The sequence below is a fragment of the Ammospiza caudacuta genome, chromosome 1, assembly GCF_027887145.1.
Source record: "Ammospiza caudacuta isolate bAmmCau1 chromosome 1, bAmmCau1.pri, whole genome shotgun sequence".
Taxonomy (NCBI): domain Eukaryota; kingdom Metazoa; phylum Chordata; class Aves; order Passeriformes; family Passerellidae; genus Ammospiza; species Ammospiza caudacuta.
The window spans coordinates 147,181,412-147,197,238 of record NC_080593.1 but is presented as its reverse complement, the minus strand read 5'-3'; the positions used below and the strand labels follow the sequence as shown (position 1 = coordinate 147,197,238).

Below are 15,827 nucleotides of genomic sequence, written 5' to 3'. Positions count from 1 at the left end.
TCACATCCCAGCTCAGGCATGGACAGGGTCCAGAGAAAGCCATTTCATTATTGGGGAGAAATTATCCCCACTCAGTGGTTTCCGAGCACAGCTTTCCAAGTTCCAACCCAAGGGTGTGTTCAGGAGGTGACAGCGTCCCCAAATGCCCCAAGGAGCAGCTTCACCTGCTCTGCTCAATGGAGAGCCTGAGCTGGAACTGTTGAGACCCAGGAGACTTTTTAGGCTATTTTTTAAACTGTTTTGAACTCTTTTTAGATACTCTTTAGACCAAACATGCTGCCAGGAGCATCTGGATTGCACTCACTTGCCTAGCCCCTCAGCAAAAGCATGTGCCTGCATGTATTGACACATACACAGAGATTTTCATTCCACAGCAAGTTTTTCACAAAAATCTTTGATACCAAGGGAACCCAGGACAACCCCTGCACAATTTACAACGTTTGCACAGATCTCTTCTAGTGACAGTGTTTGGGGGGCAGGGGGCACCTCCCTCCTTTGATTTTTTTCCCTGCTGAACAAAAATAAGCTGCGGTAAGAACCAGCTTCCCGCAGGAGCACAGGAGGTGCCGTTTGTTTGCCGTCGGCTTTGCGGAGTGTTTTATTTTACAGAAGCCGGCCTGTTATCAGCATCCACGCAGGCCTTATCTGTGTGCCATCTGCCGTCACCCAGGTGTGCTGCTCCCCTGGTTTAGAGTCTCGCTGCATCTCACAAACCACCAGCCCCTGAAGCAGAGGGGATGCAAAATCCCCGGTGCAGAGCAGAGCAGGCGGTGTCACCCCGCTCCGGGCACAGGGATGCTCGGACACCGCTGACACGTGTCTGAATCCGGGAACCCCACCCCGAGCTGGGGAGCCCAAAGGGGTCTCTGACATCCCGGGGACGGGAGGATAGAGTGGAACTCATTCCCGGGGTCCCTGAGGCTCCCCGAGCCCCGAGTGCAGCGCTGGTGATGGGGACAGGGATCGCTCACCGGGTCCCGCCGGACCCTCGGCTGCCTCAGCCGCTCCCAGCCCCGGCTCCCGTCCGGGAAATCCACCCGGCAAAGGCACAGCAAAACTCCGGCACCTTTGGGAAACGAGCGCTTCCCTGGACCGGCTTTCCCAAAGGGGAGGGGGAGGAAAGCGGCTCCAAGAGATCGGGAAGGGATCGAGGATCAAACCCTTCTCCCGGGGCAGCGGCGGGAGCGGCTCCACCTGCGGGAGCGGCCGCGGCACCTCCGGGACCCGATCCCGGTCCCGATCCCCATCCCCATCCCGGCCCCGTCACGGCTTCACCCCGCCCCGGTACCGGCACCGGGGCTGCCTCGGTCCCGGCGCTCCTGGGCACCCGTGGGGAACCTGCCCTGTCCCCTCCACACCGGTCCTGACAGCCTCGGCCGCGCTGCTGAGGGGAATCTCCTCATCCTTCTTCTGCTCCATGGCATAAATAGTGGCAATACACAGAAAAAACCCGACAGTTTTCTGTGCTGATCCACCTGGATGCTGAGAAGAGCTCAACTCTGAGACACTTCTGCATCCTTTCCTTTCCTTTCCTTTCCTTTCCTTTCCTTTCCTTTCCTTTCCTTTCCTTTCAGCTCACCTTTCCCCCCCTGCTCTCACACCTCCCCAGATCTCTGCAGCACCCTCGGCTCTCCCAGCCCACCCTGCATCCAACCCCGGTGTGTATGCAGAGACAGCTCTCCCCGGCAGTTTCCAAACTCACCTGCAAAATGCTGCTTGCTGCTAGAATCCAGGGCAAAAGCCACTTCATCCCTGGAAGCCGGGATTAAATACATTTGATTGAACCCAGATTTAGAGCCGTTTTGAACAAAAACACCACTTTGGGGAACGCAGAGCAATCCTGAACCGGCAACCCAGCCTAGGCACTCTGCCTTTTTCTCTTGGCTCTTTGGGGATTTTATTAAAGACAGACCTGACGTCACGGTGAAGGACAAGCCCTGCATTTTTCCTCTGGAGAAACTTTTCCTGCCTTCACTTCTTCATTTTTGTGCGCGGTGTTGTCCCACCTCCTGCATTTCAGAGCATCGCCGTGAGCCAAAGGGCTCTTAAAGGGGCAGCGGCAGCGCCGGGTCCAGCCCGCTGCGATTTTAGCTCAGCTCCAAAGGGCTCAGAGCTCATCCCTCACCCTGCTGAAGGCGTTCGGACTCTGGCAATGTGGCTGGTACAGCGAGGAAAGTTTGATCTGGCTTTACTGGTTACAATCAATGACATGACACGTGTACAATTATTCACAGATGTTTGATGTGTTTGATTTTTTTTAAAAGAGTGACTTCATTTGAAGAGCAAAAGGACATTTGTCCTGCACACCCTGTGGGAAGCAGTCTGACAACTCCTTTGGGACTCCTCTCTTTACAGAGCAACCCCAGATCACACAATCCCCTGCCATGCCTCACATCCCCTCCATGATTTCAGTGTTTAGGAGGGTGCATCAGCCCTATTACACTTCTGTCCTGTGCCAGCAGTGGGCATGACAAATGTTGTCCAGGTACATGGGAGTGCAAACCCCTCCCTGAACCCAAACCTCACCCCAAACTCTCTGATCACCTGTATCCCTGCAAACATATGCCCTGATTTTAGCTGAGAAAAAGTCCGATGTATTTTTGCCCTTTTACTTAGGAACAGGTATAGGCTTTCCCCCAACCATTCCTAATCTGAATTTGAGAGAATTTGAAGTCTCTTCCATCCTTAAACTAAAATAGAATATTATAAGGAAAATGAGTGCTAGCAAAGGGAAGGAAAACCTTGTTAAACAGTTTCACAGGTCTTAGATGCAAGAGTTTGTTCATGGGCTAAAATAAGTGTCAAGCTAAATTTAAAAGTAGGCAAACCTCTCTTCTTGAGGCTGGGCAGTGATGGGTGGGTGAATCACTCTGATGGCCAAACTAGAACTGAGATGTTTCCTTAACTTCTGCTCTGCTTTGGTTACCAGCTGGAACTCAGCTGTGCCAGGTTGGGTTGGGATGAGCCACTCCCAGCCCCTCACCCTAAGCAGCCATCCAAACTAAGAGGGACGTGGAGCTGTTGGAGTGAGTCCAGAGGAGTCACTTAGGTGATCAGAGGGATGGGATACCTCTCCTGTGAGGAAGGGCTGAGAGAGTTGGAATTGTTCAACCTGGAGAAGACACCAAGAAGACCTTATAGCACCTTCCAGTATGTAAAGGGGCTCCAAGAGAGCAGGGGAGGGTCCTTTGGCCTTCAAGTAGGGACTGGATAAGCAAAAATATCTTTATGCTGAAAAAGGCTAGATTTAGATTAGATATTAGGAAGAAATCCTTCCCTGTGAGAATCATGAGAGACTGGAACAAGTTCTCCTGACAAACTGTGAATTCCTCATCCATTGAAGTGTTCAAGACCAAGGGCTCTGATCTTGGATGGGGCTCTGAGCAACCTGGTCTGGTGGAAGATGTCCCTGCCTGCAGAAGGGGGGGTTGGAACGAGCTGATCTTTAAATTCCCTTTGTACCCAAACTATTCTGTGGCTCTCTCCCAGCCCTGCTGGGTGTCTGGCGCTATGTGGGGTTTGCTCTGCAGATTTGGCACACTGAATGCTCAAGGCTGGGGCTGACAGTGAGTGGGGTGAGGAGGGTGAGAAATCTGCTCCAGTGACTCCTGGTCACACAGCAGCTTCTGCCCATCCATGCTGTGGGATGTGGCATGGGCAGAGTAATGGTTTCACACCAGCTGGACCAGAGGGCTCTAAAAGATCGGTTTGTTTGTCTGGACAGACAGCTGCTCTGGGAGATGATTCAAACAGAATTAAATCAAACTGAAGGAAGTTCCACGAGCTGTCTTCCTCCTCCAGCACCTTCACCCCTGCCACAGCCCCTTCCTAGGAGTCACAACCCTGAAGAGCAGGATCAGGATTATGTTTTCTGTCAGGTTCCTCCAGAACTATGTCTATTCTCCCTTCTCTACATCCTCCCCATTTTTCCTCACTTCCTCCTGTGTTTGTTCATTCCAGCTTTTTCTATTTCAATATTTCTCTCACCCTGCTGTCGCCAGCACATCCTTCCTTGTGCGCTCTTGATATTCTGCAGCACAAACCCTGCAATCTTGGTGTCACCCAGGTGGTGTTCACTGCATGTGGACACTACTGAGTGCCAGACTTTGGGGTCCAAACCTCTAATACTCTCTGAAGTGAAAGTAGCATTTTGAGAGTTCAATTCCTCTGACCTAGGTGAAAAGGCCTCTTTAAAAAAGTTTCACTTTTTTTTTTCTTATTTGGGTTAGCCTAGGGTAAAAGGCTCAGATGTAAATCTGATAGATAATATTTCATACAGATTGTGATTGCTGGCTTGGAGATAAAGGAGCCATGATAGCAGGTCTGGCAAAAATAACTTTCCAAATGAAGGAGGAACAAAAGTTCAAAGCTCATGTGGTATCAGACTACAACATCAAGGGAAAGAGCACTTTAGAAATGATATAAACATGGCATTGTGTTGGTTTGGGTTTTTTCCCAAAAAACATTTGGTTATCTCCCACTCTTTGACTATTTCCCCAGCGTATTTCATTGCCTCAGTGAATTCCTTAGCAAATGCTGTGGTTGAGTGTGTCAGCAAGGATGAAGTCACTGAGATGTGGACATCTGGCTGCTTGAAGCTCCACAGCCCACCTCAGCTGGCTCGGAGAGTTTGTCATGTGATGATAAAGCATTCACTCTGGCTTGGCTTGGATGAGACAGGGCTCAAGCACTGGCCCTGCAGTCCCAGGGACACCCAGGTGCCTGAGCAGCCTTCTGGTGGTGATTCCTGAGTGGGTATGGCACACTGGGGCACAGTGACGGTGTTCACTGGGGTCTTAGGATGAGGGAAGAGACGAGGATCTGACTCCATGTTTCAGAAGGCTTGATTTATTATTTTATGTTATATATTATATTAAAACTATACTAAAAGAATAGGAGAAAGGATTTCATCAGAAAGCCAGCTAAGAAGGAAAGAATGATAACAAAGGCTTTGTCTCGGACTCTCTGTCCAAGCCAGCTGACTGTGATTGGCCATTAATTACAAACATCCAACATGGGCCAATCACAGATGCCCCTGTTGCATTCCACAGCAGCAGATAATCAATGTTTACATTTTGTTCCTGAGGCCTCTCAGCTTCTCAGGAGGAAAAATCCTAAGGAAAGGATTTTTCATAAAAGATGTCTGTGACAGAGAACTTGCAGGTGTGCCTGGGTGTAATGTAATTTCATTAAATCCCAAATGACAGGGACATTTTGGCTCTTGTTGAGCTCTTTGACTGCAGTAGCCCAAACCTGGGCTTCTATGAGGTCTCAGGTCCCTCAAAGGATGAGAGTGCTAAAAGAGATCACTGCAGTCCTGTGTCACCCTGGCTTGATCCTGGGGAGTCTTGTACTGATCCCAGTAAATGAAGCCTCTGAAGACACTTCTCTGTCTAATTCAAAGACTTCAATTTAAGATCTTCAAATGATGGAAAATCCACTTCATGTTTTGATGAGTTCAGTTACATTCACTTTTAAACATTTGTGCCATATTTCAGTCTGAGTTTGCTGGTTTCATCTTTCTGCCAATGTCTGCTTGGCTGATGAGAATTCAGCACTTTCTTCCAGCATATAAATATGCAAAGGTTCCATAAATCACTGCTGACTCTTCCCTTTAATAAAACAAGGAAGCCACATTGCTTTTAATTCTCAGTGTCAAATTGTTTTTTGGGAACTTGAATATAATAGTTGAATGGCTTTTACCTCTTTACCTTTCCACGGACATTACATATGCACATGGCACTATCCATCACTCTACAGCCATCCAGAGTGAGCAGGCAACAGGCAGCATGTCCCAGTTCCAGCTAGCTCTGATTCTCTCAGGCTGGCGCTTTAATATCACTTCTTCTTCAATACACCCCTTATGTCTCTCAGCCACATAAACAGGTTTCTCAACTTGACTTCATTTTACAGTCTTAGAACAAATAAACTGGGAAATAGATTGATTTATTTTATGCTGTTTGATTTGTCTGACACTTTTACTGAAGGCTATAGCCAGCCAAAGAATACAGGGACTACTAAGAACAGAAAGAGAGCTCAGGGAGGATAGGTGCTGTTTCCTCTTGTAAATGCATGGCAAGAATATCTCCTTGTCTGTAGCTGATTTCCTTCATAAATAGGTGAGATCAGAGTCTACCTACATGTCCAAGGGGAAAAAAAAACATCTTGGACTTTCCTGACTCATTAAAGGTAAAGGCTGAGTCATGGATCTGACTTTTAAATTATCCAAACTACTGGCTGTGTTAGTTTCCTATCAGGATGCTTTTACTTCTGCTTTTCTCTGTGATGGAGGTGACATCCCTTTCAATCAGCAGAAAGGCTGGGATTCAGGAAGCACAAACTGGAATGGAAAGGGAAGTGGAGAAATCAAACTGTACCATCAAGAAAGGCTGGGATTCAGGAAGAACATACTAGAATGGAAAGGGAGGTGGAGAAATCAAACTGTACCATCAATTATTGTTGTTTTTTTTGACACTGATTAGGAGATAGGAAGGAGAGTTACATCAGCCTGGGCCTTTGAAATATGAAAGCTTTACAAACCAGAGCATGTAACCATCTGTTTTAGCTGAGTCCTGATAACATCAAGAATCTGAGCACTCATCCAGCCCCACTTCAGCACAAGTGAATATCTCATTTTTAGAGATGCTGGCCTTTGCAGATAAGACCTGGCACCTGAGTGAAAGAAGCTGCAATACAGCAGGAAAACTCACTCTTTTGCTGTCTAAAGAGTCTTTCCAAAGAAGAAGATGGACAGGAATCACACTGGATTCAGAGCCAAGAGCTCCTTTGCTGCTGTTCAGCCTCATGTCCCCCTGATACAGTGATGCAGAAGGTTCCGGGACCTAAGGGAATAAACCCAGCACTGAATTCCCTCAGTCCTTTAGGAAATGCCAGATGAAGGGATTTACCTTGGAATGTTACTCAGCCCAGGTTTCCATTACTGAGTGTGCCTGCACCATGCTGTGTGTGGATTGAACTCCTTGTGCCAGAATATTTGTGGGGCTGATCACACACCCAGCTGCTAAACAGAAAATCAGCTGGTCCAGGTAAACCAGCCTGACTGTCAGCACTCCAGGACCAGCTGGTCATTTCTCCAAAGAGCTGGTGTAAATCAGCTCCACTGAGTTAGGTGAGGCAGCAGCCAAGTCTGAAAAATGGAACATTCAATATTTAATTCATTCATGCAGCCAAAATAATTTATTCCCACCATTTAAGCAGGACTGCTGCCTTTGAGGAGACATGATTGTGGTTTCATTCCCCATAAATAAAGTCAGATTTATTAGGACAGGTCTTCAGCTGGTGTCAATCTGTGTGACTCCTTTGATTTCAGCAGTACTAATCTGGCTGACAGCATCCGAGCTGTGCAAAAATGAACAGGCACCAATGGCAATAGCTAAGAAACAAGTCATTAAAATACTGTAGTTTGCCATATAAAAGATTATAGAACTTTATATCAATTTTCAAATCTGTTTATATTAGATTTTCAGTTACTGATGACAGCAACATTGTATTTTCTTCATTGCCCTCAATAGCCTCACTACTGTGTTCATCCATTCATAAATTCTCATCACTTCCTGATGGACATTATGTGGGCAAAACACACACTCTGACGGTTTTGAACCACCACCAGGCATTTGTAACAACAACAGCAGTACCCTAGGGTATCCAGTGTTTTTCCTGAATAATTGTCTGTCTTAATATCTGCATTTAAATCCCCAATTACTTAATCAAATCTTTCAAATGGAAATTTGAATAAAAAATAATAACAATAATTTTTAAAAATCAAACACAAAACCATCACATAGGTAAGATACCAAGCTCTAAAAATAATTAATGAACAAAATAAACAGGCCATAAAGAATGAGGAAACTGCCAGAAACACAAACAAACTCCTAATAATTTCTTCCTGTAGAAAAGTAGTCTTCTGGAAACAAATATTTACATAATGTTTACTGGCCATTAAAAGAAGCTGGCTTAATAATACATATTGAGTCTGAGCCTCAGCTGGTTTAAGTATGAAGTGCTTGGAGTTGCATTGATTTGTGGCATTCATGGGTGCAATGCATTATTCATAAATATTAGTTCAACTATTTGAACAAATGCAGGAGGTGCAGGGGAGGAATTAATCTTTGGGCTTGCCTCCTGCAGATGCTTTTCTTGATGCCCATTAAAAGAGAGGAAAATATATTGGCTAAAAAGCTATGAAAGCATGAAGAGTCTTAACAAATAATTTTGTTAGGACACACATTCCTGAAATTCAGGAATATTGTGCCATTCCTGAAATGGCACAGCTTGCTCCCTTTGTAGGTTTGTCAGCTTCATTATCATGGTCTCCTGGACAAGCAATTTTGTTACATGCTCCAAAAAATGATGTCACCCACTGCAGATAATGTCCACATGCTGACAATTCTATTCTCTAGATCAGTGACCACAGAACTGCAAAATTACACATTAATCTGGCCCTTTTTTATTTCTACTAGTGCTGCAATATTCTGCAGTTTCTGGGATGGAGTTGGCTACATGAGGAGGGAAATCTCCTCTGTTCTCCTGGAAATTCAGTTCTAGGGAAGAATAGATTTTGAACTTTTCACTCACACACTGAGGCTTCCCAGCACTGTAGATATGTCTGTGCATTTCCAAGACTGGGTTAGATTACACACATATTTGATTGAGGGAAAACCCAACCAAACAAGCACATGAAATTGCCTTAAATGTACAAGAAGTAAATGAAGTCTATAAAACAGAACTATCTCCTGTCTGATATTGCCTTGTTTTTTGTTGGAAACCAGGTCTGCTCTTCCAGCCCAAGTGTTGTTTTTAAAAATTTTTTTTCATAAATCAGACAAATCATACTATTTTCTTATTAAAGGAAATAATAATGAAACCTTGTGAGACATTTAGAAAAGTTATGAATAAATTCCCATGAGATCAAACCTGCTTGAAACATGAAATATTTGAGGACCAAATATTTTTCCTCCATAGCCCAAGTATCCAAATTCTGCATTCTAACTCTGGTAACTTTTTATTCAAAGTTTCCTGTAGCATTTGGTTAGTAAATGTTTTCCTTTCAACAGAGCTGCTTTCAGTCTGTGTTTCCTGGGGAAATGGAGCTTATGCAATCACTTTGAGCGTGTTCATGTCTGTCTGTCTGTGTGCCTTTGCAGTAATTTTTGAGCCTTTTGGGCAAAACCAAGCCAAATTATGTCAGAAAGATGGGTATCTCACCTGATGATGCCATCTCTCCACTTTGTGAGAGGAGGCACAGAGGGAGATAAGAGAGGCCACCGGAGTGTGACACTTTTGGGAAAAGTGAGCTGTTTATTCACACACCATTAGAGCCAGAGAAGCCACACAGCTGAGACCTGTCAGTCTGCAGGAAAACACCTTCAGCTGCAGTTTGCAGTCAGCCTCCAGACACAAATCTGTGGGGAAAGTGGCTGCTATTGATGTAATGCTCACAAAAATACTGCTACTTTAGGCACACATGGCCCACGTGCTCTCAGGTTCTCATATTTTTATTTTTTATTTCTTGCAAGCAGAACTCTACACTTCCTCTTCTCCCAATTCATGCCAATATTTGTTCTTAATTTGATCTTGGTTATAAAAGCAAAAGAGTTGAAAACAAAGGTATCCATTTTCACACTACTAACTTAGGAAGTAAAATATTAAGTCCATTCCCAATTCCTGCCTGGATGCTTTTAAAGTGCAAAGATACAGACACTTTCCAGTTGATATAGAGTGGTTCTGTCTCAAGAAGATGAATAAATTGAGGGTCTGATGATGTGAGCTCTTTTAGACCTCTTCTCAGCAGAAGGAGGTCTAAAAGGAGAGCATTCAGAATATTCACATTTTTATTACCATTGATAATTGTATTTGAAGCATTTAAAAAATATTACAGTGAAGATAATAAACTACTTTTCCATGCCCTGGAAGGTGTTCATCACAATATCTGCTAGCATTCAATGCCATTTTTACAAAATTGGGAGCATTATGTCTTTGTCTCTTAATTTTATTTGGATACTGTTGCCAACACAACAAACTCAAGGCAAAGAAAGGAACCAGAGCACAAGATGTATCTCACCTGGGGTGCCAGAGCAGAATCACTGCCCTGAGCTCTGATCTTTGTGATCAGTTCTACTTCTTTCCATCCCTGCCTAGTCTGATAAAACTTTCCACCTTCTCCTGGGCTCTGATCTTTGTGATCAGTTCTACTTCTTTCCATCCCTGCCTAGTCTGATAAAACTTTCCACCTTCTCCTGGTCTGAGAGCATCACACACAGTGATCGCTGTTTGCCTCTGGACTTATTTTTCCTTCCTCTTCTCTTATCACCCTTTTGGAGCAGAAGACATGATATAGACTTGTATTCAACCTGAAGAAAGGGAGGAAGGAGAAAGAAGGAGAAGGAGAAGATCAGGCTGCATCAAAGCACTGACCCCACATGCTCAGAGGAAATGTTGGTGCAGTTACGTCTGCCTTGATCCAGCAAATGTTTTTCTTCTTCATCAATTGAACTCAGGATCTCCTGGGTTCTGGGAATACTTCTTTCCCTTTAATATGACTTTGGTCCATCTCCCTTTAATCACACCTGAAGCTTTTGAGTCCCTGAGGAACAGCTGGGCTGCAAATATTCAGTCAGGACAGGCTTCCAAAAGAAATTTGGACAAGGAAGATATATTTTGGGGCACTATGTGAGACCTCATAGGGGATCCACCACATTGTGTTTCTTAGGCTGCATTTGTTATCCCTGGGTTTAAGCACCAGAAAAATATCCAGAGGGAAAAGCCTGTAGTTCAATTGAGGAAAAATTGTGGCCAGCATGGTGTCTGGTGTTTGTCTGTTTGATTTTTTGTTTTTCCCCAAGAAAATCACTCTTTTCTTTGCACAGTGGGGACTGTTGACTTCATCTTTTGTCACCTTCCAAAGGAAACTCAGAAAGAAAAATATCTGACCCATCTGATGCTTAAAGCCGTTGCTGAGATTACAGGTAAGGTGACCAAGTCAGGAGAGCTTTCTTCTGTTAAAAACCTCTTGGCATTATTTATTCACCATGTGCTGGGTCAGGGCTCTTGAAATGTGCCCAGGGAAAGTGTCCACGTGGGTGGTGGAGAGGCCTGGCCTCCATCAGGGTACCAGAGATGGAGCACAGCTCCTGGCAAGAACCTCCTCAGGTGGGAGCCATCACAAGCCCTCGCCTGCCTCGGGACTGCAGGTTTTTTGGACCAGGGAAGGATATGGGCTGAGAGCAGGACCAAGGTCCTCAGCCTTGAGTGAGCTGACTGCAGAGATGAAGAGGAAAAATGGGATGCAGCTCCATGCCTGCTGTTCTCCTCAATGTCTTTATGAAATAATTCCTTCATAGGATCTCCATGGGATCTTTTATTTTCCAACCTGGATTTGCATCATCAGTGGTGCAGCCCTTATGTGCTGCTGTTCAAGGCAGATTTTGCAAGACCCCAGCCTACATTCCAAAGCCCCCCTCCAGCTTTTCCTCCAGGACAAGGGGGCAGCACAGATAACCCCTGCTGAAGATAGCCATGGACACTACAGGATGGAATCTGGATTAGCTTTCCAATTCACTTGAGCAAATTTCATGTGAAATATTAGCAAAAGCCTTCCTACAGTCAAGGTGAAATCACACCACAGCAACTTCATCTTCTTTTACAGTATATACTCTGTCTCCCATACCTTCAAGATCTGTCAAGTTTGGTGTTCTTTTAATCATGATTTGACTTTCAGAGTGTTCCAAAATGGTCTGCTTCACTTGTTTCAATATTTTTTCTAGGTGTTGACAGTATGCAGATTTGCTGATAATTCCCTAGCTCTTCCCTTTCCTTCGGAACATCAGACCCAAATCTGCCCTTTTCTCTCCCTCCTAGGTCTCACATATCCTTCAAGACAGTGGCTAGCCAGTTTTGAAATTTGAACCAAAACAAAAAATCTGTGTTTTTAATGAAACCCCCTTAGCTGCCTTCTGCCTGCTGGCAGCTGAATTACTCCTCTCCCCTCACTGGTATTACCATGTTATAGACTCACTGCAGTTTTAGTGAAGGCTGAAAGGTGAAAGGCATTGACCACTTCAGCCCTCCAGGCAGTATCAGCTTTTCTTCCTCACTATGTGAAGGACCAGCTTCTTCCTTCATATTCCTCCTTCTGCTGAAATATTAGTTGGAAGCTCTTTGCTATCTTGCACATCCCTTGCAAGTTGTGTTTAATTTTGTGCTTTGGCCTTTATGATTTTGTCCCTATATGCTCCAGCCATTCTTTTATAGGCATCTTCATTAAACTGACCCAGCTTCCACTTCTTGCATGTCCTCATAGAGCATTTGCCTGATGCCTGGAATTGCCAGTCCATACCAGGGGAGTCTGTGATTCACCTCCAAGCTGGAGACTGGGGGAAACCAGGATCCTCTACACAATCATTTCCACCAGGAAGAGGTTGCTCAGAAGAAATATTTTGGGATCATCTCTTCTGCAAGCAGAGAAACCTCAGTATTGCACTGGATTGGGAAGCAGGTGCCTAAGAAAGAGTTGCGCCATTAAATGGCAGAAAGTGTCAACCCTCTGTATTCAATTATTGATGTCTCTTTTTTACACTTTCCTTGAAAACTGAGGCATGGGAATTTTGAAGAGAAATAGGATATTTAGTGGTTTCAGTGGTTTCAAATTCACATCCCTCTCCCATGTTTTCTTAAAATTTTGCTCCTTTGCTCAGAATGGTGACACATCCTCACTAACAAGCCCAAATCTGGCATTTCTTCTGTCCCCTCCCCTGGGAGATGCAAGTACTTGCTGAGGAATAGCTGTTTCCACTGTGCTGTCCTGTGGAGGACCATGGTGAAGAAAGTGCTGGAGTAAATTATCTGTTGTTTGAGTTATTGTCATGAATGCTAAAACACATGTTTCTTATGCATGAACTTTTCATGATCTTGGGCTGCAGGCTGGCAGGATAATCAAATATTATTACAGCATGGAACAAGGAGTTGTAATGGGCATATAAATCCCAAATCTAGCTCCCAATGATATAGTTTTTTCCACAGCTTATCCCTTAAACCACACACGTGCTAGTTCTTGCACATCCAGCAGCATTTTCTGTACCAATTCTTAGCTGGAAGTGAGACTTTTGGCAAATTATGTGGAAAACTCCATAAAATGTATACTCCTGCTTCCTCAGCTAATGCTAAGCTCAGTGTCCTTCAGTGTGCTCGAGGTCTCTGGAAGGTTCTTGGGCATGATTCTGTTGCCTTGTCCCAGATGGGAATGTCTATTCCTACACCTACCATTAGCATGCCCTGGGCTTTGCAGGAGAAAATGCATCAAAGCCCTTTGCAGTGCCCCAGGGACACGGAGCAGCTGTAAAGCAAGCTAAAGCAGCTAATTGCTTTGCTTCCCCAGAGCAGCATAAAGGAGCTGGAGCTCCCCGGAGAATCCAGCATTTAGAGAGTAGTTTCTGCTGTATGAAAGGCACAACTCAAAATCATAGGCATAATGCTCAAGGGGATTTTGGATCACACAGTCCAACTTTTCCCACTGGGGTGGGCTCAAGGTGAGAGGCAGGTTACAGCTGATGGTGCTTGCTTGCTTACACCTTTTTATGAACTGGAGGTGTTTATACAATGTGTGTCTGGAGGCAGCTTTGTGCCTGCCCATGCAGAGTGGCCAAGCTCTCAGAAGAAGTTTGCACACCAAATCCTCAGCTGCTCTTTCTGTTTGCTGTGCTGTTCTCATACCTAATGTGGAGCATCTGACAGGAACCAGCACTGGACACAGCAGCAGAACTCTCTTCTTCCAGCATCCCCTGGCACTTGAACCTGGATTCAGATTTGTCACTGTGTGGGGGATTGTGACCCTGTGACCCTGAATTTGGGATCCAGGCCAAGCCTTCCTCCAGCTGCACTGCTGGCAGTGCTGCCCCATTGAGAGCTGCCTTTCCAGCGAGCTTGAGTGCATGAGCTGAATATCCCTGACATTCTGCACATGCTGATCTGAGGTCAGCTCTACATTACGTGACTGCCACATTCTCTTGTTGTAAGCAGGGGGAAAAAAGGACTTTTTGTATAAATGACTCTCATCTTTAGCAATTCCTTGCAGTATTTCCTTGCACTCACCCTAGTAATCATGAGGTTAAGGAAATACTGCATGAAAGATGTGGTAATGACTTGAAACCCAGCAAAAGCAGTAAAAAATTGCACTGCTTTAGGAAATATTGTCATTATCTTATAAATACAGCATATCTGCATAGTCTCTGTCTTAGCACATATGGACCACAGAGAAGAAATTATATTTCATCATCACATTACCATGTGCAGTTGGCCAGAATTCTGGGAGCTGTTCCTTAACTCCAATGTCAGATAAGAGCAAAAAGGGGAAAAAAGAAAGTGACAGGTAGAGCTGCATCAAAATAGAATGTTCAATTTTTTAGAATAATTTTTCATCTGAGATAGTTTTACAGTGGTAGAGATATAAACCCATCTTCCCCCAGTTTGGACAAAGTTTCTATGGAATGAAGTTCTTTGCATGCAGTTTATTCATGTGTTGAAGTAATTTGCTTGGCTGTATCCTAAAATAACAGAGACATCAATTTTCCTTTACCATATGAAATAAGAGTAATTGCCAGACAGGCCAGAGCAATGCATTCAGTTTTGTCGCAGACTTTCTCTACAGAAATCCTTTCTTTTGGATTTCTGTGTCTTTGGGAGGCCAGAGGCCTCTGAAGACAAGGTAAACAATTATTATCAGCTGCTGGGGAATGCAACAGGGGCACTTATTTTGATTGGTGATTGGTTCATGTTTTATGTTTATAATTAAGGGCCAATCACCAGTGCAAGCCAGGGGACTGAGTCCTTGGCCACAGCTTTGTTGTGGATTCTTGTCTATCTCTTCTTAGCTTAGCTAGCAGCTCTGCAAACCTCTCTCTATATTCTATTTAGTATAGTAATAATGTATTATATATAATATCTTAATAAATATGCCTTCTGATTCGAGATACAAGATTCACCGTCTCTCTCTCACCAGCTGCGACCCACTCAGGCGCGGTAATACAGTTTGGCCCTTTATGGTACTCATATCAAACCCTCAGCAACAGGGAATATCTGTAGGACAAATAAAAGTGTGTTCATGACATCTGCCATGGTAGGAGGCTCACCTGAGCTGTCTGCTCTGCACTCACAGCCCCTTGAGCCAGGGGAGCTCATGGGCTAGGTTTTCCACCCACAGACAGGTGTGTACTGCTGAAAGTGTGTCACATTCATATTTTCTGAAAAATCCCTTCACCCAGGATTCTTCTCCTGGGAAACTGAGAAGCCTCAGAGAAAAAGGAAAACAAATTCTTATCTCATTTGCCTCTTCTGTGTTTTGCGCACATGTGGAATGTGTTTGGAGATTGTTTACCAACAGGTGGTTGTTTTGTTGGTTTTGTGTGAATTGTTTTGACTCACTGGCCAATCAGGGTCAAGCTGTGTCAGACTCTGGAAGGAGTCACGAGTTTTTTATTATTACCTTGTTAACCTTCTGTAAGTATCCTTTCTGTATTCTTTAGTATAGTTTAGTATAGCATTCTTTAATATAATATATTATCATAAAATAATAAATTAGCTTTCTGAGAACATGGAGTCAGATTCATCCTTCCTTCCTGCCACGGGGCACCCCACAAATACAATAAACATGAACCATTCCCTCAACCTCACATTACTGCTTGGCTGTTCATGGAACCACAGTCACAGAATCACAGAATGGTTTGGGTTGGAAGGCACCTCAGAGATCATCAATTCCAACCCCTCTGCTATGGGCAGGGACATCTTCCACTGGACCACGTGGCTCAAAGTTTGAC

General features: G+C 44.5%; 1 protein-coding gene across 1 annotated transcript in view; it reads right to left on the bottom strand.

Moving 5' to 3' along the window:
- The window catches only part of CCN4 (cellular communication network factor 4), a 35,111-nt gene extending 33,151 nt beyond the window's left edge, over window positions 1–1,960 (bottom strand). Inside the window, exons 1-2 of the mRNA XM_058814331.1 lie at window positions 1,913–1,960; window positions 1,703–1,752 (exon numbers count right to left, since the gene is read on the bottom strand). Coding sequence (XP_058670314.1) covers window positions 1,703–1,752; window positions 1,913–1,943 — 81 coding nt within the window. The 5' untranslated portion in view covers window positions 1,944–1,960. The remainder of the gene's footprint in view (window positions 1–1,702; window positions 1,753–1,912) is intronic.
- Window positions 1,961–15,827: the final 13,867 nt, after the last annotated feature.